Consider the following 25,450-nt stretch of genomic DNA (forward strand, 5'->3'; position numbering starts at 1 on the left):
TATGATTGATTCCTGGGGCAAAGCTCCAACGCTTCCAGGTTGTGTTGAAGCTTGCTGCTATGTACCATCCACCACACATTCTTATTGGCTTATCACTGTAGTAAGCTTTAGTGTAGCCAAATGAAACATGCATAAGGCAGGAAAGAGCTGGAAAGTATAATCAGGATGTAGCAAAGCTGTGTGTTCTGCCTTCAGCAGGGAAAATCATTATGAAATATTAAATTCAGCCATTAGATGGCGCTCATGATAAATTCACTGTTTGCAGAAACTAGAGACTGTTTGGCCTTAATAAAAAAAATCCTTAATTCTAAGAAAAGGAAACAGGTGCATTGTGGGATCTTAAGAACTGAGGGAAAGGAACCAGCCATAATTCTCTGCAACCCACATCATGGACTAAACATTCCATACATGCAGCATCACTGGTAAGCATGGACTTATTGCCATCTGCAGCTTAATCAGTTCATTGCATTTGTATATTTCATATATTGATTATATGTATTTATATATATTTCTAATAGTTTCACCCACCCTGTTTTCTTAATAAAGTTTTAAGACTACTGTCAGTAATCAGGATATGACCAGAGATGTGTGGACTGACACAGGGACTGTCAGGCTTCAGGAGTGTTGTAGATAATATAATTTATTGTGAGATACACCGGTATACAAAACACACAGTGCAAACACAAAAAACCCAAATAACGAACACCTTCTCCATATATATATATATATATATATACATACTTATACAGAAATCAAAGCGTAGTCAGGGCTAGCCGGGGTCATACACAGGAGATCAAGCATGGGGCACAGGGAGGAAGACAGGACATGGAGCGGATAACAGGAGTAGGTAGCAGGTACAGGGAGACAGGATAATACAGGCTCATGGGAAACAAAACACCAAGGCACTGGTTACAGGCCTAATTGCTGTTTAAGTACACCTCCTGCAATCAGCCTCAGGTGATGGCTTGATTGCAGGAGGTGAGATCCTCGCTGCTGAAAGGCACCCGCTGGTATGTCCCGGTACTGCAGCCCATAGAGAAGGTGAGCCACAGCACCACCAGCGGTGAGCCCTTTCCTGACAATTACATTCAGTCTGGCTTATTGCAGAATAGAAGGGCTTAGCTGCATGTCGAGTTACACAGAGTTGAGCTTGTAGCAACTCTAGTACATTGCAACAGCGGCTACCCAGCAAGCTGGATACACAGTTACCACACAGAGACCTGCTACACTGTCTGTGCAGCCACTTGATGATACATAGCACCACCTCAAGTCAGCAACAATGCTCAAATATGCAAACAAGAGGACTCCAGGCAAAGTGAAACCTCTAATGACAGACACCTTACATGCAAAGCACCAGAATCTACAAATTATCCTCCAGGTCCTGCCTTCACATCAGAACAGTATGACAGGGACTGGGTAAAACCAGAGACTCTTAAAAGGTATGATTACAAATCACACTTTTCATCATAGCAATACACAGCCAGCTAATCAAGCCACAGTAGACTTTGCCAAGTTCTTGGTACAATGCAAGTTAGTCACAAATGGATTTTAAAAGTTTAATGACTGCCCTGAATGTTACAGAGCCTGGTGACCTTCTTTCCAAAACACTACCAAAGGCTTAGAACTTTCATGTAGTAAAGACAGACCACCTGATCAAATGGTTTGGAAACAAGTCACCTGAACAAGCCAGGCGAATCAGGACAAAAAAATATAAACTACCCAGACACCTTAAGCCATGTCTTGAAGTGATCTGGGATAGACTTGACAAAGGTTATGGTTTAGCAGAAGCAACAGAATGTGCACTGTTCAAGACTTGATAGCTTTCCTAAGATAACTAACAAGGCCTATCCGAAACTCAGGGAGCTAAATGACTAACAAAACTTCAGGTAGCTAAAGCAAAGGGGACTTCAAGGACTTGCTTTCCTTGACACAGCTATAGGTGTCAACCCCATTGTTCAAAAGCTACCCTACTTAACTTACAAGAGCAGTGAATCACACATGGCTCCACATATAAAAGACATTTCCATTTGACCCTTTCTCTGTTTTTGTGGACTTTGTAAGTCAGCAAGCTAGAACAAGAAATGTACCTCCAGTAGCGGTACACAAAACAAATGTGACTCCTCCAGAATATTTTTCACTTGTCTACCAGCCCCTCTAAGAGCCGGTTCACATATATCCAGTTTGGATGAAGTTTGAACCACATCCAATCCACATGACATGTGAAATAACATTGCTTCCTATGGTGCCTGTTCACATATGTTCGGTGTTCTGGCAGTGAGGATTCAGTGCGGATTGAAAAAGAGTCCTGTCTGATTTCTGAGTATTGCGGTCTGGTTCAGGTACTGATTACAGGCTAATTGACTTCTATGGGAACTGCTTCTAAATGGCACATGTCATGAGTTTGTGAACACGATTTCAGGCCTTTTTTCTCTCCTGATCCTGATGTAAACCTGACCTGATCCTGATCTAAACCTGATCTGATCCTGATCTGACCCTGATGTAAACCTGATCTGATCCTGATCTAAACCTGACCTGAATCACTGAACAACTACTGTGTCAATTAACTGTGAAAATGGATAAGGCCACAGAGGAATGGAAGGCATCCCGAAGGAGGAACACATCTCCTACAAGTGCTGCTCATTGACATCTATTGCCAAGGATTGTAAGGTCAGTGTAAAATGCACATAGCAGGGAGGAAAAACACAATGCTACAACTACACCAGAGAGCACTTCACAATGCAGAGAGGTCTCAAAAAAGGAATAAGAGGTGGCAGGTCATGCTCCAAAATCAGTCTAGTCAGAGTTTACCTAACAAGCCAAAGGAACAAAGCCATTAAGCTTTATGCAATACTTGATGATGAAAGTAACAAGTGTTTAGCGAGCTCAACCTTTTTTGACATAAAGACATTAAAGGTTCCAACATTCCCTACTCCTTAAGAACTTGTGCAGGAGTAGCAGAGATGGTGGGGAGGATTGTATCTGGCTAAATAGTTGAGTGTATTGATGGACAAACATGCCTGTCCTTACCAACTCTTACTGAATGCAATCAGATCTCTGATCACAGATCTGACATTTCAACACCAGATGCATCGGTTCATCAACCACACTTAAAACCCATAGCGCACTTGATACCAGAACATGATCCTCAGGATCAGATAATCCTACTCCTTGGGAGTGATATCTTATGAGTCCATAAAGCAAGAGCTCAAATTAGTGATCCCCACAATGCTCCCTATGCCTATAAGTTAGGCCTAGATGGGTCATTGTAGGAGTTGTCTGTCTAGGAAACACGCATAAACCTACTTCTGCTTACAAGTACATTAGAGAATGGATGTCCCTCCCTTTTCCAGCCATGCCACAACTATTTCCTCATAAAGAAATTGCCATACGCTACCTACTCCACTTGTCCCTTCTTAGGTCCCTCTAGTGACAACCTTGCCTGTGACAGTGACCGAGTCTATTTAGGGTGCACGGTCTTGCAAAGAAAGAAAAGAGGAAAGTCAGGGGCACTATCTATTGAGTACAAATGCTTCTTGGAAATAATGGAGCAGGGACTAGTCAAAGATGACACAAACAGCTGGGTGGAACCTATTCCATTTGGACCAGAGAGGCGACGCCTACCTAATAACAGAAAACAAGTACAAAGGCGTTTCTCTTTTCTGCAACATAATTTTCAAAGAAAGCCAGAGCGAAGAGGCCACTTATTTTTCTTCATGGAGAAAACCTTTGAGAATGGTCAAGCAGAAATAGCTCCCACTCTTAAAGACTCTGAGGAGTGCTGGTACCTACCAATATTTGGAGTATAGCAGCCCAGGAAGCCAGGTCTAATCAAGGTCTAATCAAAGTAGTGTTTGACTCTAGTGCCAAATTCGAGGGTGCCTCCCTAAACAATGTCCTCTTGACAGGTATAAACCTCAGTAACAAACTTCTGGGGGTGCTCTTAGGCTTTCGCAGAGACTCTGTTGCTTTTATAGCTGATATCCAACAGATGTTCTATTGCTACCTTGTCAGAGGACAGAAGAACAGAAGCCTGAGATTTCTTTGGTATTAGAGATAATGCCCCCCCCCAGAGACATCATTGAGTACAGCATGAGAGTACGCATCTTTTGGCAACAGCCCTTCTTCTGCAGTCGCTATTTATGGACTTATGGCTCCGCTCAGGAGGGTGGGCCCGAGTATGGCTCAGATGCTAGACAATTCATAGGAGGACGTTTACATAGATGACGGTTTAAAATCTCTACCTTCCAATGAGTCTACAATTAGGATTTGCAGCCCCTGTCACCATTCAAAGTAAAGCACTGCTTAGAGACTTAACTTGTGAAACATCTGACTGGGATGCCCCACTGCCCCCTGATAAAAGAAACTCTAGGGTATAGTGGAGAAATTCTCTGACAGCTGTATAGGATCTGCATCTTTCACGCCTATTTGCACCTGTACCCTGTACAGAAGTACAAAGCCAAAAACATTACATATTCTCCGATGCTTCTGTCAAAGCAGTAGCTGCTGTTGCCTACTTAAAAACTGTAGATGTTACTGCACAACACCACATAGGATTTGTCATGAGCAAAGCCAAACTGGTTCCACGCCCTGAGAAAACCACTACTAGACTAAAACTTTGTGCTGTAGTATTAGCTGTTGAGTTAGCCGAATTTATGGCATCAGAAATGGATGTTGACGTAATTTATGCTGATTTCTACACAGCAAGGTGCTGTTAGGCTACACCTATAATGAGACTAGACGATTTTATGTTTATGTCAACAACAGAGTTCTAAGGATTAGGAGATCTACCTGTCCAACACAATGGCACTATGTATCTAATGACCATAACCGTGCAGACCATGCTACACAAGCTGTTTCATTATGCTTTATTGCATTCTTCCACTACAGGAGCCCGTAAGAAATCCACTATTTTGCAGAAACTAGAGACTGTACATCCCCTACAAGAAGCATCACTAGCGAGCATGGACTTATTGCCATCCGGACCTTAATCATTTCATTGTGTTCCTATATTTCATATATTGATTATATGTATCTCTTATCTGTTTTTCCTAATAGTTTCACCCACTCTGTTTTGTTAATAATGCTTGAAGATTACATTCAGTCTGACTTATTGCAGAATAGGAGGGTTTAGCTACATTCAGTCTGACTTATTGCAGAATAGGAGGGTTTAGCTACATTCAGTCTGACTTATTGCAGAATAGGAGGGTTTCGCTACATGTAGAGATACACAGAGGGAAACGTGTAGTGAGAACAGAACACTGTGCCTGTCAGAGCTGCTGGACATTTGGATGTGCTGCTGCTCGTAAAATCAGACACTTCTAGATGCCTACAATTTAAACCTGCAGCAGTGTTTTATTATATTTTTTTTAAAGCATAGTTTTTGAAAACTACAGAGGCAACAATATTGCTCTAAAATTCGCTCTGTCAGCCCCTGGGATTTGAAGCTGATATTCTAGTAGTGGAGTTGGTGGAAATATTTAGTTAATATGAGGACCTGGAATTTCAGGTTCTTTCCACTTTTGGTAGAAACATGAAGAAGCTGTGATTTATGATGTTTTTGTGCAAAACCGGGTTGAAGAACTTTATATTTATATGCCTGGAGTTCACTTATTTTTCAGGGGGAAGGGAAATCAGATATCTTTTGACAAGGAAAAAAAAACATTGCGTGGGTGAAAGGATGTCTTAGTATCGAAAACACTTTTGAACTCACTAACAAACATTGTAACAATTAACAGTGGTCATATAATGAATGTTTTCATTAAAGCATTATTGATTAAGTCAAGATTTGCCATTTGTACATGGCTATTAGTATAACCTCAAAAAATATTAGAAGTGAGATGAGAAAGGTCGGGAAGCAGTTTGCTGGTAACTGTAAATGTTATATTTATTAAGCAGAAACATCCATTTTCCCCGTGGATACCCTGAAGACAGAAATGGCTTAGATATTGATTTGCATCTTGATTGATCTCTTACCTTCTGTAGAAGCTCAATCTCCTGCTGTTTTGCATTGAGAACAGCCAAGGCTTGCTCATGCTCCAATTCCAGATGTTGCCGCCGCTCTGCAGCCTCTCGCATATGCTGTGTAGAAGAACTTAAACTGTTATCAACCTGTTTTATTCCATGAGTGAGTTTTAGAAGCAAAAGCACATTTCATCAAGACAATACACTACTGTTATATAGTGAAGAAATAATAAAGTCTCTGAAATGCAAAAAACCCAACAAAACAAAAACAAAAATAAAAACCCTGAAAGAGGAGTAATAACATTCTCCTGTTCTGCCACCTATGCCTCCAAGCTGAAGAATCTTCAGCATCCAATATTTCACAGTGTGTCAGTTATGCAGCAGCCGGTGGAACAACAATGCAGACCATCCCCTGCTCAGCATTGTGGTTCCACCGGCTGCTACATCACTACTGTGAGCCTGTACAGCTGTAATGTAGCGGACAGCAGATGGAGCAAGCAGCGTGAGCGAAGGCATCTGATACACTCGGAAGGTTCATCAGTCGGAGACTGGAAGCATGGGAGGCAGGACTGGTAAGAGTTACATCTCTCTTTTAACAAGTTGCTTTAATGAGTATTGTGGCAGAGTTGCTTTAAACTATATAAACTTATTTATAACTGCTCTCCAAGCAAACAGCTAATTACACCGTTGTAATACATTAATAGTAGACAAAAGATTGTACTACTTTCCATCCAGTCCTGTGATTTACACAGTCCTACCAGAAAGCAGAACCATGTTGGGGACCTAATGTTTTCTATTTCAGTTAAGCAATCTAACCTGGAAATCTCCACATCCCCAGCCTGTGGCGGGACAGAGAAGGAGCAGCAGCAGTCTGATAGAAAGATGGTTTCTAGTTGGCTGCTATATTCCGCACATGGCTCATCAATCTTTATATGATGGAGAATAACAAAACAACCAAAAGGGCTCTTTTGGGTTCAGGTTAGTGGTTCATTTTGAAACCTTAGCTGCATTTCATAGTGTCACTGTTTTTAACAATATCAACCCTTTTGCTTGAATTTTCTTTGACCCACAAGGTGATATTTTACAAAAGCGTAGACCTCATTTATGTGCCATAATATGTTTAGAGATGTTTAATATTCCGACAGAGAACATGCTCGAGTAATAGCTCCATTGCAGGAAGGCACTCTACAACAGTCTCTTTGAGGGATTGCTGGTCCCACATTTATTTTCATGCACAGTATTAGTTTAAAATACCTTTACTTTAGAAGCAAAAACACACAAAAAGTCCTGCTTAATTAAGTAAACTCATCAGTCTATATGATACTCACAGTTTTGTACGTGAAACCTCTACATGCTTTCACACAGAAAAAAGTCTGTCTGTTCACCCTCCACATATTTTCCTTTGAAGCTTACTGGCTTTTCTATAACAAGCTTTTAGTGTGGGGATGTGCAGTAAAGACACAGGTCATAATAAACTTGGAATGTGTATTGAGGAGAATGGCAAACCACAAACACCCTAGGTGGAAGAACACCATTAAGGAAAACACTCACAGTTCAGAGATGCAGTGGGAAGAGATTGCACCAACAGTGTCTGTTTCAAAAGGTAGAAACGTGGCCTGGCTGGTCCGGTCCCAAAGAGGGAAGGCTCCTTAGGAAATTACAAATATCTTACATGGCCCTACTTGTCAGGAACCTTTCCCTGCCACTAGTTGCTTTCCCTGACAGACGGGGTCTCTCTCTCTACTCTACCTACTTTACAAAAGTGCACCAAAACCCAGGGGCAGGGACTTATAAAGACCCTGCTCACCCAAGATGGCCACCAGAAGTCCCATGGATACAGTGCAGCCAAGCAGCACACTGCTCTATGACCCAGGAAACCACAGAAAAAACAGGTTTTCCTTGACTTGCTCTCCAGTCTGTAGCAGCACCTGTTTGAGTGCCCCCTGCAGTGAAGTAAACAGACTGCACCTCCCTACATAGGTATCCTGGCTGGTGGACTTGTGGGCAGGGTGGCCAGGCTGCAGCCCCACCCAATCCCTTCTGCAGTCCAAACTCTAGGCCCAACAGAGTAATTATATGAACAGCCTCTTAAAGGATGAATTACCTCTTTTCCTCACTAGGTTTGGGGCCTACAACTGCCCCGATTCTGCATTCTGGATAACAAACATTTCCCATCCACCAACAACAGATTAAAAAAAGAAAAATAATTTAAAAGTGACCTTCGAATAATGTGCATAATTAGATGCATATAATTCCATCATTTGCATGATATTCTTTTAACCACTTCAATACAGGGCACTTTTACTACCTTCCTGCCCAGGCTAATTTTCAGCTTTTGGTGCTCTCACAGTTTGAATGACATTTTCGCAGTCATGCAATGCTGTCCCCAAACTACATTTTTATTATATTTTTCACACAAATAGATCTTTCGTTTCATGGTATTTATTCACCACTGGTTTGTTTTTTTTTTGCTAAAAAAAACAAAAAAGAACAAAAATTTTGAAAAAAAAACAAGTTTTCTTTGTTTGTTATAAAATTTTGCAAATAAATAATTTTTCTTCATAAATTTAAGCCAAAATGTATACTGCTACATTTCTTTGGTAAAAATAACCCAAATTAGTGTATATTACTTAGTATGTAGGATAGTCATAGAGTCCAGAAACTATGGTATATATCTGAAAATCTATCAATCCTGATGTACTGATGGTAGTGATTTAATTTCTTGAGGCCTTTTTGGGCATTTTTTACATTTTTGTGTCAGGACAGTATGGATATCCCCCAAATGATCCCTTTTTGCAAAGTAGACAGTCTGCGGTGTTTAGTAAGAGGTATGGCGAGTCTTTTTAAGTTGTAATTTTGTGTCAATTTTGTGGACAATGAAGAAATGAAAATAAAAAATGCACAATTATTTTTTTTCACATACTGTCACCATGTAGTACAGCCTCATCATATAACTGGTGTGGCAGTGATCAGGGACACTAACTGGTGACCGTGTAAAAAAAATAAAAATAAATTTTATATATATATATATATATATATATACACAGTATATATATCATTTGTTTTCATTATTTTTTCTACATTTTTACTATTTTTTTTTTAAATAACACACTGTGACCAGAGTAATATAGTGTTACCATAGTAACACTAACTACTCTGGAAAAGTGATCAGTATTTTATGCATTATGATTGCTTATAGCAGTGAATTTCACTGCTATCGGCCAGAATTTAACTGAATAAAATGAGTTCATTCAGTGTTTTTTGTTGTGATTAGCTGTGATTGGCCACAGCTAAGCACATGACACAGATGGGCTGTGATTGGTCCAGTCTGTACATGTGATCACTGTGACCAATCACAGCTAACAACACAATTGTATACAGTGGATGACATGAAAGGAAGCCATGCATTGTTTACAATTGTCATGTTACCTGCTGTGATTGGTCACAGCGGTCACATGGTACCGGCAACGGGCCGGTACATAGATCGATCATCGGCAATCTGGGAGGACATCATATGATGCCCACCTGGACTGACAAGAGTCCCGCTTGGTTTTCATGCTCCTTTAGGCTGGGCAAGAACTGGTTAAAGGAAACAATTTGCGTTTTATTCTGTTTCTTGATATTTATACATATGAAAAAAAATATATACCAATGTTCCAAATCAAGTTATATTTTTTGATTAAAGATCTAATAAATATACAGGGATTAGAGAAAAATGGAAACACTACACAATTTGTAGGTGTGAAAGTGAAGACATGTTTTGCATCATGTTTGAGGGCAAATTAATGGTGCCCGCTTAGCTGGTACCTTTGTGACTGAAGTTACCAATATACTTGCCGTGTCGCGAGGTACATTATCAAAGATTGTAACGGCGTATACAGTTTTCAGGAAAACTTTGTCTAATAAGCATAAGCAGAGTTGACATGGTTAACTGACCGAAAGAGACAAAAGGATAATTGCGCAGGATTGTGAAACTGGAATAAGAAAACAACTGCTGCAAAAGTGACTGCAGAGCACAGTTGTGCAAATAAATATATTCCCAAAAAAGCATTGCTTATTCCTTATGTGCAAATAGATCTCTCAGAAAGTTATTATTATTATACAGGATTTATATAGTGCCAACAGTTTGCTCAGCGCTTTACAATATAACGGGAGGCAATACAGCAACAATACAATTCAATGCAAGAGGGATTTGAGGGTCCTGCACCTTGGAGCTTACAATCTAGGAGATGCACTCAACATGCAAATGTGTTCAAAGAATATCATACAAACAATAACATTAAAAAAGTGAAAATGTATATCACCAAAAGTCTAAAGTTTAAAATGGTGTTAAATGAATTAAGTTCAACATTCAGGAAAATTCCAGCATCCAAAGTTAATCCTGTGGCAACAAAAGTATCCAAATTCTAAGAACTCCATGCACCTCCAACCAAACTAGAATCACACTCACCAACAGTTGTGACCTTCAAATTATAGGTAAGTCAAAAGTATGCTGTTCTCAAACAGATAAGATGACAATCACATCACCTTCTACAAAATCATAATACATGTCAAAGGCTCCTGATGAAGATGTAACATTAACACGTGCAGAGTGGGATTGTGACATCATCATGCATGCTACACAAGGCACACCACATGAGGTCGCTGGCACCATGCTTACTGAAGGAGGGGTGAGAGTTAATGTAATCTTTGATATTTACCAAGATCCATAAGGAATAAGTGCTGCTCTTCTGGGAGTATATTTATGTGCAAATAGTTCAAAATTGTTTCCTTTTTTCCTCATTTGATCGTGGATGATTGCAAATTTAGTATTTATGCAGTTTTCTCAAGATCTAGCAGATGCAAGGACAACTTTGATATGCATATATCCATGGTATCCTTCACTGTTAAAGTTTCGAAAAACTGTTTGTAACACAAAACTATAATAATCATGGTAATTAATCAACTTTATTTACAACAATCAAATAGTTGCTTGTAAGAAAAATGACTCAGCAAATAAAGTTTGTTTTAGCTTTATTTAGACTTCTGTTGAGATAATTACAGGTTAAAATATGAAGACAGGCAGAAACACACCTTTATCTCTGAGCAAGCAGAAAGTTAAAGGACAGGATTTGCAAATGGGGACTAGTAAGCTATGGTTTCAAAAGTGGCTGATTAGAGGCATTATGCGTACACGTAATAAGCAGCTGACACTTGATACTGTTGACAACCCTTGATTAAAACACTTTAACAACAGTGGAAAACTACACATTTCATGCATGACAAATGTCCTTCCTGCCTTTGTGCAGTAGACATCTGTAGCATGACATCCCACATAATAAATGTCAGTATATTTAACCCACTAAGTGTTGTAACAGAGAGGAAGAAGCAACAAGCAAAATGGAATGACCTGTTACACACATTTTCCTTATTATATGTCCAACAAATACATGTCTATTAGGATTTAAATTAAGGCACAGGCAATGAACTATCATTTGTGTCTAGCACTGGACTCCTCTTCTGTGCACTCACAAGCAGATAAAAGAAACATTTTGTATACCCTAGAGGAAGATCTGTTCACAACTTCAAGTCAAATTAATAAAAAAATACAATCTTGTTTACCACTTCCAGACCGGACACTTTTACCCCCTTCCTGACCAGGGCAATTTTCAGCTTTTAGCGCTATCACACTTTGAATGACAATTGCGCGATCATGCAACACTGTACCCAAATGAATTTTTTACCATTTTTTTGAGATAGATAAAGCTTTATTTTGGTGGTATTTATTCACCACTGGGATTTGTATTTTTTTTGCTATGTAAATGAAATGTCCAAAAATTTTGAAAAAAAGTGTTTTTTTTATAAAATTTTGCAAATAAATAATATTTCATCATAAATCTTAGCCAAAATTTATTCAGTTATCTTTTTAGTAAAAAAAAAATCCAAATTAGTTTATAAGCAAAAATTATAATTTTTAAACATTTTTTTTTACATTTTTATTTTATTTTTTTATATTATTTTTTTTTTTACATACTGTCACCCTAGCAGTACAGTGTCACCATGGTGACACTGTACTACTTGTGAGGGGTGATGAAGATTTTTTTTTTTTTTTTTTTACACTGATTGCTTTTACACCCATATAGGATGTAAAAGCAATCATTTCTCTTTCTCTCTGTGTGCATTCTTGCACTCATTGAGAAGAACTGAGTGAGCTGTGATTGGTCACAGCTTGTCACATGGTACAAGGCTTTTGTGAATAGCCTTGTACCATGTGACCTCTGTGATCATTCACAGATTTCACACATAGTAAGCAATGATGTCAGAAGTGACATCTTGCTTACTACTTTGCATGTGATCACTGATTGGCCAATCAGTGATCACATGATCGGGACCTCGTACAGAGGTCCCGTCCGACGATCAGTGTTTCACTGTGTCCGGAGGACACAGCGGGCACAGGATCGCGGTGCTGTGCGCTCCCAGGGAGTGCGCACAAGCAGGGTGCGGGGAGGCCGTTTATAGACGGCCACCCGACCCTGCAGTGCCACCATCCGGCCGTTTATATACAACGGCCGGTCGGGAAGTGGTTAAAAAAGAAAAACAAGCATGGAACAAAATTAAATTGGCATATATTTATTGGGTTCAAAACTTTTTGTAATTAAAAAAACAAATTTACATTGAGACCAATGTTTTCTGTTTTGTCATGATGCAACGCAAGCATATCGTTTCTACCCATTAGTTGGATGGGTTTCAGATATAATTTAGCTGAACCTAGAAATAGACACTCTAAATATTTCAATGGGTACCAAAAAACTATTTAAAGATGATAAAATGAAACAGACAATTTTATTAAAAACTCCTTAATTTTCTCCAGCATCTATGGCTGATAGAAAAGCAGACCTTCAATCATCTTCATCTCCATTCAAGCAACTGGCATACTATTTATTTCCACAATCAGACAGACATTATTCCATAAAAAAATAGTTTTGTTTTTTTTTTTAAATAAACTAATGCCATTGAAATCACAGAAGCACTGGAACCATCAATAATATTATACACCCTTATACTTCTGGCTAAGAACGTACCCAGACTGATCTGAAAGGTAATATAAGGCCTACTAACAGAATAAAGAAAATGGTTCATTGTTAAAAAACTGTTATTTGTGTGTTAATATATAAATAATATGTGCCTGAAAACTGCAACTTTGGCTGACTGCTTAGCTGAGCGTATATGATATGACCTTACAATAATCTATTATAAAGGAGGCTAAGGTGTTGATTCACTAAAACTGAAGAGTGCAAAATCTGGTGCAGCTCTGCATACAAACCAATCAACTTCCAGATTTATTTTTGTCAAAGCTTAATTGAACAAGTTGATTGGTTACCATGTACAGCTACACCAGATTTTGCACTCTGCAGTTTTATTAAATCAACCCCTTTTTTTCATGCTTATGACTAAAATTATCTAGGACTAGGGCTTCATATGTTAGTAGTTTGTTTAAAACTTGCAAAACGTCCTTCAAAGGTTACGGGTAAATTTTGTATCATCAAATTGGATTAACAAGTGCAGGGTACACTTGCTCTAGTTTTAAACTGAGATATTTTGTTTAAAGACAGATGTATGTAAATATTCTTTATTACTAAAACCATCCCATATATATATATATATCTCTCTATCTATCTATCTATCTATCTATCTATCTATCTATCTATCTATCTATCTATCTATCTATCAGAAGGGTCAACTGTCTACAAAGTCTCTAAATGTAATTACATGAATATCATTACCCATAGTAATCTGTTTAAGCTTTTTGCCAGCATTCAGTTGGGCTTGTCATAGTGGATACAAAATTCTTGCTTATTCTACTGTAATGCTTCCTTTGCTTCATCCCGCAGGAAAGTTCATCATTCCACACTGGCAAGTTCCTCTAATAGATGTTATTGGTTTGTTTTCTTATGTGTTTCTTCCAAGAGATTATCTCAGATTACTCTCTGAATTTTTATTTTGTTCATTTTCCTATGTGTATTCATATTATGAAGATGATTCTGATCTACATCTTTGTTGGTTGTCAATGCTGAGATCTTGTACGCTGTTATTATAGGGAAACTCTAGTTTTTTTTTTAGATATGCGAGTGAAATAGATGATAATAATAACCACAAAAATAATAAAAAACTATGTGCAGGATGTCAATTTTTTTTAGCTCACTTGTCTCACTAGTGGATGAAAATAATAGACTCCTTTCAATAATGATTGGTAGCCATAGACCAAATAATTTGGGAGGCCTAAATCTCAGGAGCAGCAATATTTTTATTCATAATAAAAAAAAAAATAAAACGAATAATGATGTGATTTGGTAATGATGAAATATGCCCTACTCACTTATGTGATGTTATACTTAGGCTAAATTTACACCACCTGCATTATGTTTAACATGCGCTTATGTACATTTTGTGTGCTGCTGTTCATTTTCTTTTTCACAGCAAAAAAATAACTGTGAACTGGGCACATTTTTTCTGCTTGTTGTTTTGGGCCTGTGCTGAGCTATTTTGCCCAACAAAGTCCACATTGTGTATAGGCCCCCTAGAGATAGACCCAAATTAACCAGTTATTTGGGCATAGTACATATGCCCTAAAAACTCCATCTAATTCCTAGGTAATAGCTGCTACTCTCCTTCTCTTCTTTCCCAGCTGCAGCTCCCCAGATATGTTGTTGGCAAATTGCAGCTGTCAAAATGGCAAGGACTTTCTCTATATCACAGGAGCTTCTGTACAAAATGATACTTGACGTGTTTGTACCTAGTGTCTGGAGTTTCATAAAGAAATATGATGTAATAACAATTGTGTCTTCTCTATTTCTGTTGTTTTTTGTCACAGTAAACAAAATGCATGCAAGTTTAAAAAAGCCTTTATATACATTGTAAATCACCATACATATAATTTTAGTATCATTGTGAACTGGACTCGGTTTAGATTAAAAATGTGCACTTTTTTCATCAGCAACACTAGTTGTTTTAAAACAAACTCTGGTTAAGCTGGAAAAAGTGAATTTATATCTACAGATTGTATACATAATGAAAAATAAATACATTTTTTGCAAGAAATATTGCAAAAGGATAGCCTTAAGAAAAAAAAAAAATATATATATATTAATATATATACACACACACACACTATATTGCCAAAAGAATTGGGACGCCTGCCTCTACACGCATATGAATTGGGCATCATATGACACCCTTCCAGAATTGGACAACAGCGCTGTAGCCGTCATTTGGCTATAGCACGTTTGTGAAGTGGTTAACTAATGCCTGGAAGGCTACAGCATTGAAAGATTTGTCAGTATGCCTGAACCATCCTAGGACAGACTACTTCACTTTGTCATCATTGTGCTCACCATTCCCACAGAAAGATTTGTTTCTTGTTCAATTTTACAACAGGTTATGCATTGATTATCCAGAATCAGGCATTCCATGCGCTGAATGTTCACAGGACTGACTGCTATTGGAACCACCATAGCTGGGATCTTCACTGCCGGACGTATGGCCATCTTTGAAATGTTTACATCATTAAAATGTCTTCTTGTGGCTGAGCGTCTCATCACCATACTCTGCTTAAAGTCTTCTGTAGATATCCGCAGGTTTTATGTCTTCATTCACAGGAAACTTCATCACCACACACTGTTCCATGCACACACTAACACTGTTGTCTGCCATCTTGATTAATGGTCTCTGGACTGGCCCGTGACATGTGCGCTGCCTATCAGCAATAGGACACACACTTGCCACTTACTACTGTGTGTAGTACCGCCATGCTAGCATAATATATATATATATATATATATATATATATATATATATATATATATATATTTTAGCAACATCATTTTAAAGTGGTTTTATTTTAAACCCCAGACATGAAATATGAACAAAGCATATCCCTCTATAGTGTGTGCTTGCCTCAATACAGAGTACTAAGTGTCATTTCTGTCTGCTACTTTCTTCCTGTGCTACAGTATAAGCATGCATCACTTCTGGAATGTTTTCCTGACACCAAGAGAAAAATGGTGATAGAGGAGGGCACAGTCTGTGATCAACAGCCTTAGCTATGTTACTGTGTGCTGTGTGAAGGGGTGTGCCCCTTCCCCACAATCAGCTCTCAGAGCTCTCACTGATATACAGTAACTGCAATTTCTCATACCCTGATTTTCAGAGCTGAGAGATCCTGAGTAAATTCTGCACTTTGAATAGATGTAGGGGACAAACAGGTGTGTCTAAACAGGTACAACTTATGTTGGAGGATTTGTTTCATCTTTGTGTATCGCCTGAGGCCAGTCATTTCAATGGGGATTTGTCAGGGTTTACAACCACTTAAAAAAATTATAGTTATTTTTGAATCAATAGGACAATTTAGCCGAAATGCGAATATTGTGGGAAAATCTGTTTTGATCCTCTAATTTTGTACAGGTTTCCTATCTCTTCCTGCTGCATCTTGAGCATAAGAAACCTCCTAGGAAAATTTCCCTAAGAAGACACAGATAGCAAAAATAAACTGACGGGTTCTAATCTGCAAGTCCTACAAATAACTATTTATCCTACAGGAAAGTCTTCCTAATGCAACTTCGAATGATGGTTTGGCAACAATGCTGCGCTGCCCCTGAATTCACAGAAGAGTTGCTACTCTCGTGTACTTGCACTACAGAGATATGAAAAAATGTTACAGTGGCTACCAGTGGCTGATTCACAACCTGTAGCTTGTCAATCAGTACCTAGTCACACCTAGTCTGCCCACTGCTTTCTGAAGCCCACCCACTGTAGATGTCTTGGAGGGAAAACGGGTAAGGCACAAACAAAGGAGGTATTTATGTGAATACCCTGAGCTAACCCACCATTAAAAATAAACTCCTAAAACAGCTGCTGTATATATATCACAATTATATTAAAGATCCAAACTCAAGAAATACAGAGCACAAATCAATGCATACTAAGTATAGTGAAAACAAATAATGTACAAAGTTAATACAGTGTACAAAATTAAAAAACATACAATGAAGTTGACAAAGTTTTTCTGGGACAAAATTCATTGGGTGGGGCTGAGCATTGTAATGTCAGCAGATATTGAAGGGTGATCACATGAACCAAGGCAAACTATGGGTGGTGCAGTGCTCTCATGAAGACTGACAGTTTCATACATAGTGCTGGACTGAGCACTATTTCTGTAAGTTTTAGGCTGCATTCACACTTGGCCGCTCTGGAACCATGGGCAGAATCGTTAGTTTCTGCCTGCATGTCTAGAAATGTGGCAAAATTTGCAACGTTGAAACAATGATGAATAAAAGCAGCGTAAAAAAAAATAAATATATATATACTGTATATATATATGACACAAAATATAACACTGTAAATATAATCAAGTGGTGATTTCGGTGGCTCAATAAGGACTTTGCACTTCATCACAATTTTCATTTTTCAGTGGATGGACTTATGTGGACAAATGATTTAAATATTTGTGTATATTTACAGGGTTATATTTTGTCATATTTTCACTCTGCTAGTGTTTATATATATATATATACATATATATATATATTAAAAAATGTTTGCGCTGCTTTTATTCATCATTGTTTCATTCTATGCACTCATTTATTGACTTGGGTGAATGATTTATTATGCATTTTTTTCAGGCGTTTTTTTTTCCTTTTTTTCAATATTTTCACATCTCATTTGCATGGTTATTATACGGTTTATAAAATGTGCAACTTGCTTGCAGTGCCATTATTTCCTAATAGCACCCCAAGTGTGGTGCAATTTTGACACATTTTTGGCACAACAAAATACATGAAAACGCCAAACGCACCAAGCTCAGTGGCAAAAGTTTGTACATGAGTTTCTTTGGTGCATGGGATGACAAACGTGCAACAACTGGAAATGCAAAGAAACACTGTGAGCAGGAACATGAGTAGCCACTATGCAAAGTGTGAATGGGGCCTTACCTAATCGTTTTAATGTCTTAAATAAAAGTCACCGTTTTACTTCATGGAATCCTCCATTTATGCATCTCTATGATTACTATATGACCTGTGACAGTCCTATGCGAAAGAGCACATTAGCTTCATTGGATGCAGGTAGCTTAAATCAAGCACTGTTTGACATTCTTTTATTATACAAGGGAACATCACTAAGCATTGCTGAGGAGAAACACTTTTGCATGTGTGAAAAGTGGTGTATTGAATGGAGTTAGTGGATGGAAAACACACCTATTTATAGACTTTAATATCTGATGGTTTATATTTGTTTAATACTGTGTATGATTGTGATTTTGCACACTGAATGTTTTTACATTTTGTTCACCATATTGGCTTTTTACAGTGATTTTCTTCTGTTTAATAAATGGAGGAGGAAGGAGCAGGGCCCTCCTAACCCTCTTGTATTGAACTGTATTGTTGCTGTATTGTCTCCCTTTGTAAAGCGTTGAGCAAACTGTTGGCACTATATAAATCCTGAATAATAATAATAATAATTTTTTTCATTCAGGAAAAGTACTTTTTTTTTTGTTTCTTTTATTAGGTTTGTGCATCACATAGTAACTGGATTTAGTTACTTGTACGTTAGGAATTAAGCCTACGGATGTCTAGCGGTTTTTGAAGAAGGATGGTTAACACATGGAAGACACCATCCCAGAAAGTGCGGACAATTGGGCAGGACCACCAAATGTGGAGAAATGTACCTGGCACCGCACAGCCTCGAAAGCAATCAGGAGAGTATCCTGGAGAGTATCTAGCTATCCTTGCGGGGACCAAATACCACCGGGATAAGACCTTGTAGTTTGTCTCGACTGCTACCACATTCTGTGAAGGGGATTTAGTCGCTTGCCAAATGCGATCCGAATCCTCGGAGCTTGGTGGGGAACCCACTTGGTGACATATGAGGGGCGAGGGGAGGGTTCAGGGCTAGGGGCTCAATTGCTAGGGCAAAAAGGAGTGGAGAGAGTGGGCAGCCTTGTCGGGTACCACGGGCTATCGGGTCTGAGCAGTTCTGAAAAAAAGTACCGCATGGGCTGATAGGGAGCGCGCAGTGGCTAGCACAGGGGGAGAAGCAGCACAAATAAAAAGAAACAAACAGACACCAGTATAGGAACTGTTGCCTGGGGCTCCCTAGATAGTAGAGGGGGGATTGGAGAACCAACCGCACTGGTGAATAAGTACACCGAATAGGAAAAATGGTGGTGGAGAAGGGCAACAAATCGAGTGCGGTCAGAGACAAAATCCCCAATCAGCTATGTGGGGCCTCCACAAACTGAGCCAACAATACAGGCGACCTGAGGAGAGAAGTATCAGGTTAATAAAAAAAAAGCACAACATGGTAGAGAGAACATGGAGGAGGAAAACAAAAAAAAAACCCTCATAATAACAATATGACCAGATAAGAAAGGCACTGGAACAAGGGGGGGCTCCAATTAGGACCGGTGGGTCGGATCTGGAGACCAACTGGACAAATGGGTGCTGGAGGGAAGGAGGGCCGGATGGGCCAAACATCAAAAGGGTGGTTGTGAACATGGCCACCACAGAGAAAAGAGTCAGCAGTAGGGTCCTCAGGTGCGGGTCGTGGGAAGAACAGGAGTCTATGGCAAAATGGGGGTCATGATGACCGAGTCCCGGAGACTACCAGAGGAAGAAACAGAACTTGAGAGGGAGAAGACAGCTGGGGCAGAGTTCAATCCATGGTGTCCTGGGAAAAAGGTGCCAGAGAGATGAAACATCCGCGCTTGTGCGTGGAGGCTTGGCCTGTTGCTGAAGCGGAGTGATGGACCTTCTGGGGTGAGCAGGAAGCAGATCTTCTACACAATTCCTCAGGAGCATCAGCGGGAGGGTAAAGTTGGAGATGGCAGAGCGTGACGATAAGTTCATCAGTGGATCTACAGATGTAGTCACGGGACTGGTGGGAGAAGCGGACAGCAAATGGAAAGTTCCAACGATAAGCAATGCCATGCTGTTGGAGGAGTTGCAGGTAGGGCTTCATGGCTCGGCGTCTGGCAATGGTGGCAGGGCATAGATCCTGAAATATTTGATAAGAGTGGACAGATACAGATAGCTGCAGTGCATTTAGCGGCAGAAAATGACACTTCTCCTGAAATATTGGTATTCCTTCTCATGTTGGTTCTCATACATCCTCATGCTGGTTTTCATTCTTTGCAGACATAGTCTAACAAAAGTTAGTAAGCTGTCAAAGGTTGACATTTGCATTCTTCTAAATTTGCAAAATTTATTGGAATAGGTTCAGATTTCCTCATACATCAGGATAAAATATCCCCTAGTTAGATGCTGGGATGTTAGGGGTGTACTCATCTCCACTTTATTTTCCTCTGTCTGCCTCAGGGCTGGTTCACACCAGAATGTGGTGTATAGGAAAGGCATTTTCTATTCACATTTCCCGCACTGTATGTGACTGCCTTACCCTTGCAATATGTATGCGGGTGCCAAACACTTGCTGAAGGTACCACAATGCGCCCCATGAGCCATGGGACCACAAACATTTGCAGGCACCACATTGCATGATACTGCAGCATCATGCGGTTTGGTCTAGTGCTGTCAGATACAAATGCCCATGTGAATGTAGACTAAGTTGCAAAGCACTGCTGACATGTAAATATAAGCACCTCCAGATACCTGCACATTAGCTATGTTTTCCAATTGTATTCAGTTTTGCTCATTTTGACCAGCTCTCATGATTGAAAGCCTAGCCACACCACTCCTGCATCTGGATCCTCTTCACAAAAGAGGAACATAAAGTGGAATAGGGTGAAGACAGGCTCCCAACCACAGACGGTAAGCAAAATTAACATACCAGAGTGCGAAGTGCATGTATAACAAAAGGTAAAACATTTTTTAAGAATTGGAGAGGTGAGGAATAGAACCACTGTCAGGATTTAGCTGTGTACATCCTCATTATGGAGATTTGCTTTTTCTAAATGTCCTGATCACAAAAGTCATAGGGGATAAAAGTGAGGGTAAATCCAACATTTTCAGTTGCCATTAGAACAGAAAGAAAGCGGAAATATTTCCATGGGGACACTTGTTCTGGTGACATCTGTCTAATGGGGCATTTCCCTCACATTGGAAAGATTTCCTCTCACCTCCTGTTTAGTCTACAGAACAAGAAGTGAAGGGAAATCTACACAGATGATAGGAGCTCAGAAGAAAAATCAAAATATCTGCAAACACTTGCAAGTGACAGTAGTTACATAACAGCAGCTCTGTATGAGGCTTAGGATGACTTCATTTATGTTTTACACATGGCTCTCACAAAGTGTTTCAATGTGGCTTACACACTGATAAGGGCTGGAAACGTCTGCTCTAGGATCGGTAATAGTGGATTCTGAAGCTTTTATTGTTCAAACGTTTTATTGTTTTCAAGGGGAGGGAACATAGGCATGGGAAAATCCATAAACATTTGTACAATGCAATTTGTGAATACAGATAAGGTGTCCATATAAGGGAGGGGAGAAAGGCAACAAAATACAAAAAGTTGCAGGTTAGATGACCAAGAGAAGGTATAGTTGTATACAAGTATTTTGAAGTATATGTTGGCTTAGTGTAAAGTTGTTATAGGGGTGTTCTCCCTAGGGAAAACAAAGGGAAAGAACTATTGTGAGGAAATGAGAAGGAAGGGGGGGGGATTCTGAAGCTTTTTAAAGTATACGTAAACCCTCACCTTGTAAAACAACCCATACCATTTAAAATAGTAATGAAAGGCAAAACATTTGTGTATAGATACAAAAAAAGCATTATAACTACCTTTTTTCTCTTTTTTATAATTGATCACATACCCGCTGTTCCCACCTGCATAAGGAGATGGGGGGGGGGAGAAACAGCAGTACGTTGGTCTTCCTAGTGAGAGGCTGGGGGAGGGGCATGTCAGCACAGGTCTGATCTTTGGATTATCTCCCAGCACAGCTAGAGAACTGGCCATGTTGTGTTCTCCTCCCTTGTGTGGTCAGTTTTTATTAGGTAAGCAGTGTGACTGTGTAGGTGCAGTGCAGCATGGCGAGACAGGCAGGCAGAAAACAGGAATACATTATAACAGTAGTTCAGCAACCAACAAAAAGGCCCAGTGGGAAGGCAACCAAGCTGCGAGCCCTCATGAGTTGTAGCAGGGAAGTAGAGGTAGAGTGGTGGACCAAAGATACTGACAGTATCTGTCTCAAGGACTGGAATGTTGCTTTGCTGGTCTGTACCCAAGCGGGAAGGCTTCAGGAAGGATGGTGTGTCCCTGCACTTTCCCTACTTCTCCAGAAACGTTCCCTGGCACTAAGCACTGTTCCTGACAGCTCTAGCTACTCACATAATATGTGCCAAAACTGAGAGCCAGGGTCTTAAATAGACTCTGCCTGATCCAAGATGGCCACCAGAGTCATATGGGGTGTCAGTATCAAATCAGATAGCAGCCTCCCGGTGACCGAGGAAACTATAGAGGAACTAGGTTTCTCTCAACTTTCAGCTCCACCTGTATTGCTGCTGCAGGTGAGCACCACCTGCAATGGAGAAAGTAGATTGCACCTGCCAACAACTGGCAGGAACACCAGGGATTTCACACAAAGGAAGCAATACATGGAGAACAGGATACTGTTTCATACAAGTACATGGTAGAACAGGCACATATCAGGAATATGACATGTTGGGTTTACATATTTGTAAGTAGTATTAATTTCTACAATAGTGCTAGCCATGAGTAACATGTAAAGTATTGAGACATTTTCCTACATTTTCCTTAAGACAACTTGTCTCTATTCTCCTGAAAGTGTTCACGAAGTTATAAGAGCTATGTGGACATGAAAGAGACAAGGCTTGGGTATAAATTTAAGCCCTTTTCCCAAATAAAATAGCTATGGCTTGGTCAAGTTGACCTTCTCTGGAAACTGTTCTCTCCTTTTATATGCAGCAACAGGTATGTCTGCATTGTGAAATGAAGACATCCAACACAACAGGGGATGCTTCTTCGCCATACAGTGCCTTGAAAAAGTATTCATACCCCTTGAAATCTTCCACATTTTGTCATGTTACAACCAAAAACCTAAATGTATTTTATAGGGATTTAATGTGATAGACCAACAGAAAGTGGCACATAATTGTGAAGTGGAAGAAAAATGATAAATGTTTTTCAAATTTCTGTATAAATAATTATCTCAAAAGTGTGGCAAGCATTGTATTCAGCCCCCTTTAATCTGATACCCCTAACTAAAATTTAGTGGAATCAATTACCTTCAGAAGTCACTTAATTAGTAAATAGAGTCCGCCTGTGTGTAATTTAATCTCAGTATAAATACAGCTGTTCTGTGAAGCCCTCAGGGGTTTGTTAGAGAACATTAGTGAACAAACAGCATCATGAATGCTAAGGAACACACCAGACAGGTCAGGAAAAAAGTTGTGGAGAAGTTTAAAGAAGGGTTAGGATATAAAAAAAAAATCCCAAGCTTTGAACATCTCGCAGAGCATTGTTCAATCCATCATCCGAAAATGAAGAGTATGGCACAACTGCAAACCTACCAACACATGGCTATCCACCTAAACTGACAGGCCGGGCAAGGAGAACATTATTCAGAGAAGTAACCAAGAGGCCCATGGTAACTCTGGCGGAGCTGCAGAGATCCACAGTTCAGGTGGGAGAATCTGTCCACACTGTCATTGTTGAAAAAAAGCAACAAGAAGTCCTGTTTGCAGTTTGTGAGCAGCCATGTGAGAGACACAGCAACCGTGTGCTCTGGTCAGATGAGACCAAAATTTAACTTTTTGGCCTAAAAGCAAAATGCTATTTGTTGTGTAAAACTAACACTGCACATCACCCTGAACACAATATCCACACCATGAAACATGGTGGTGGCAGCATCATGTTGTGGGGATGCTTTTCTTCAGCAGGGACATGGAAGCTCATCAAAGTTGATGGGAAGATCGATGGAGTCACATACTGGGCAATCTTAGAAGAAAATCTGTTAGAGCATGCAAAAGACTTCAGACTGGGATGGAGGTTCAGCTTCCAGCAGTAAAATGACCCTAAACATACAGCCAGAGCTACAATGGAATGGTTTAGATCAAAGCATATTAATGTGTTAGAATGGCCCAGTCAAAGTCCAGACCTAAATCCAATTGAGAATCTGTGGCAAGACTTGAAAATTGCTGTTCACAGATGCTCTCCATCCAATCTGACAGAGCTTGAGCTATTTCGCAAAGAAGAATGGGCAAAGATTTCACTCTCTAGATATGAAAAGCTGGTAGAGACATCCCCAAAAAAGACTTGCAGCTGTAATTGCAGCGAAAGGTGGTTCTACAACGTATTGACTCAAGGGGGCTTAATACAAATGCACACCACACTTTTCAGATATTTGAAAACCATTTCTCATTTTCCTTCTACTTCACAATTATGTTCCACTTTGTGTTGGTCTATCACATAAAATCCCAATAAAATACATTTACATTTTTGGTTGTAACATGACAAAATGTGCAAAATTTCAAGGGGTATAAATACTTTTTCAAGGCACTGTATGTATCATTTTCTGCAGTAGTAAAAGTTTTTGATTTTTCCCTGAGACATTCACATTCACATCACTAAATGGTGTCAACAATAGATATTATTGCAATTTAAAATATTGTCTAACTGCTTATATGGCACAGATGTAACAAGCATCTCCCTGACCCCATTCAATACAGAATCACCTAAACAAATTTGTAGAATATACAAAAAAAAGTGTCAACTTCGAAAACTGAAGATGTGAATAACACTGGGCAATCTATGTTAGTGAATCATCAGTACTTATTTTAATAATGCTTTATAATCTGCAAGTCTTTCCTGAGAAGCCAGCATGAGCTGCATCTTGATTACCCCTCAAACTAGTCACCAAGGCAACCAGTGAATGTAGGTTATGAAAGATGTACCATCAAGGAAATACCTGCAGCTCATAGCATGAACTCCAAGCAACTCCAATGACTTATAGATTAAGAATTCTTCTCCAGCAGGATATCAAGTTCTTCTATGATAACACTTAACTGTTGCATTACTAGAAAAACCTCATGAAAGAAATAGGAATATAAAAACCTTGAGAAAGCGGGTTCATACAAACACCCAATAAAAAATAATTTCAAAAGCAAAGCAAATCTAGACTTACTTGATGAAAGGTCATTAGTGCTGAAGTAGAAGTTCTTGGTGTTGATAGTGTTCAGCACCAAGAACGGGGAAAATTGTACAGCCTAACACTAAACTAACTTTGCAGCTGCATATTTACCTAATCATACACTGGGAGCAGCCAAGCTCAACCAACGCATTTATTATTTGGAGTTATGCACAGGGATAACTGAAAAGTATTTTGGGCAGATTTCCTCATGCACAGGAAGCCATGTGGGCCAGTGATTGGTGAAACTGGCTCCTGGGGTGAATTCTGATTGTGAAATTTTGGCATGTGTGGTCAAATGGGAGGGAGTGTCTGGAAGAGGGACTGGACGCAGCGTTATGTTGGGCATATTTCCTT

The 25,450-nt window shown here is 39.4% G+C and overlaps 1 protein-coding gene across 19 annotated transcripts in view; it reads right to left on the reverse strand.

Moving 5' to 3' along the window:
* RIMBP2 (RIMS binding protein 2) overlaps positions 1–25,450 on the reverse strand; it is a 593,145-nt gene that overhangs the window by 131,644 nt on the left and 436,051 nt on the right. For all 19 annotated transcript variants that reach the window (XM_089653728.1, XM_089653746.1, XM_089653735.1 and 16 more), the window contains exon 9: positions 5,974–6,078. In XM_089653728.1, coding sequence (XP_089509854.1) covers positions 5,974–6,078 — 105 coding nt within the window. The remainder of the gene's footprint in view (positions 1–5,973; positions 6,079–25,450) is intronic.

This window comes from Staurois parvus, unplaced genomic scaffold (genome assembly GCF_062004578.1).
Source record: "Staurois parvus isolate SC_StPar_1 unplaced genomic scaffold, SC_StPar_1.0 ptg000719l, whole genome shotgun sequence".
NCBI lineage: Eukaryota > Metazoa > Chordata > Amphibia > Anura > Ranidae > Staurois > Staurois parvus.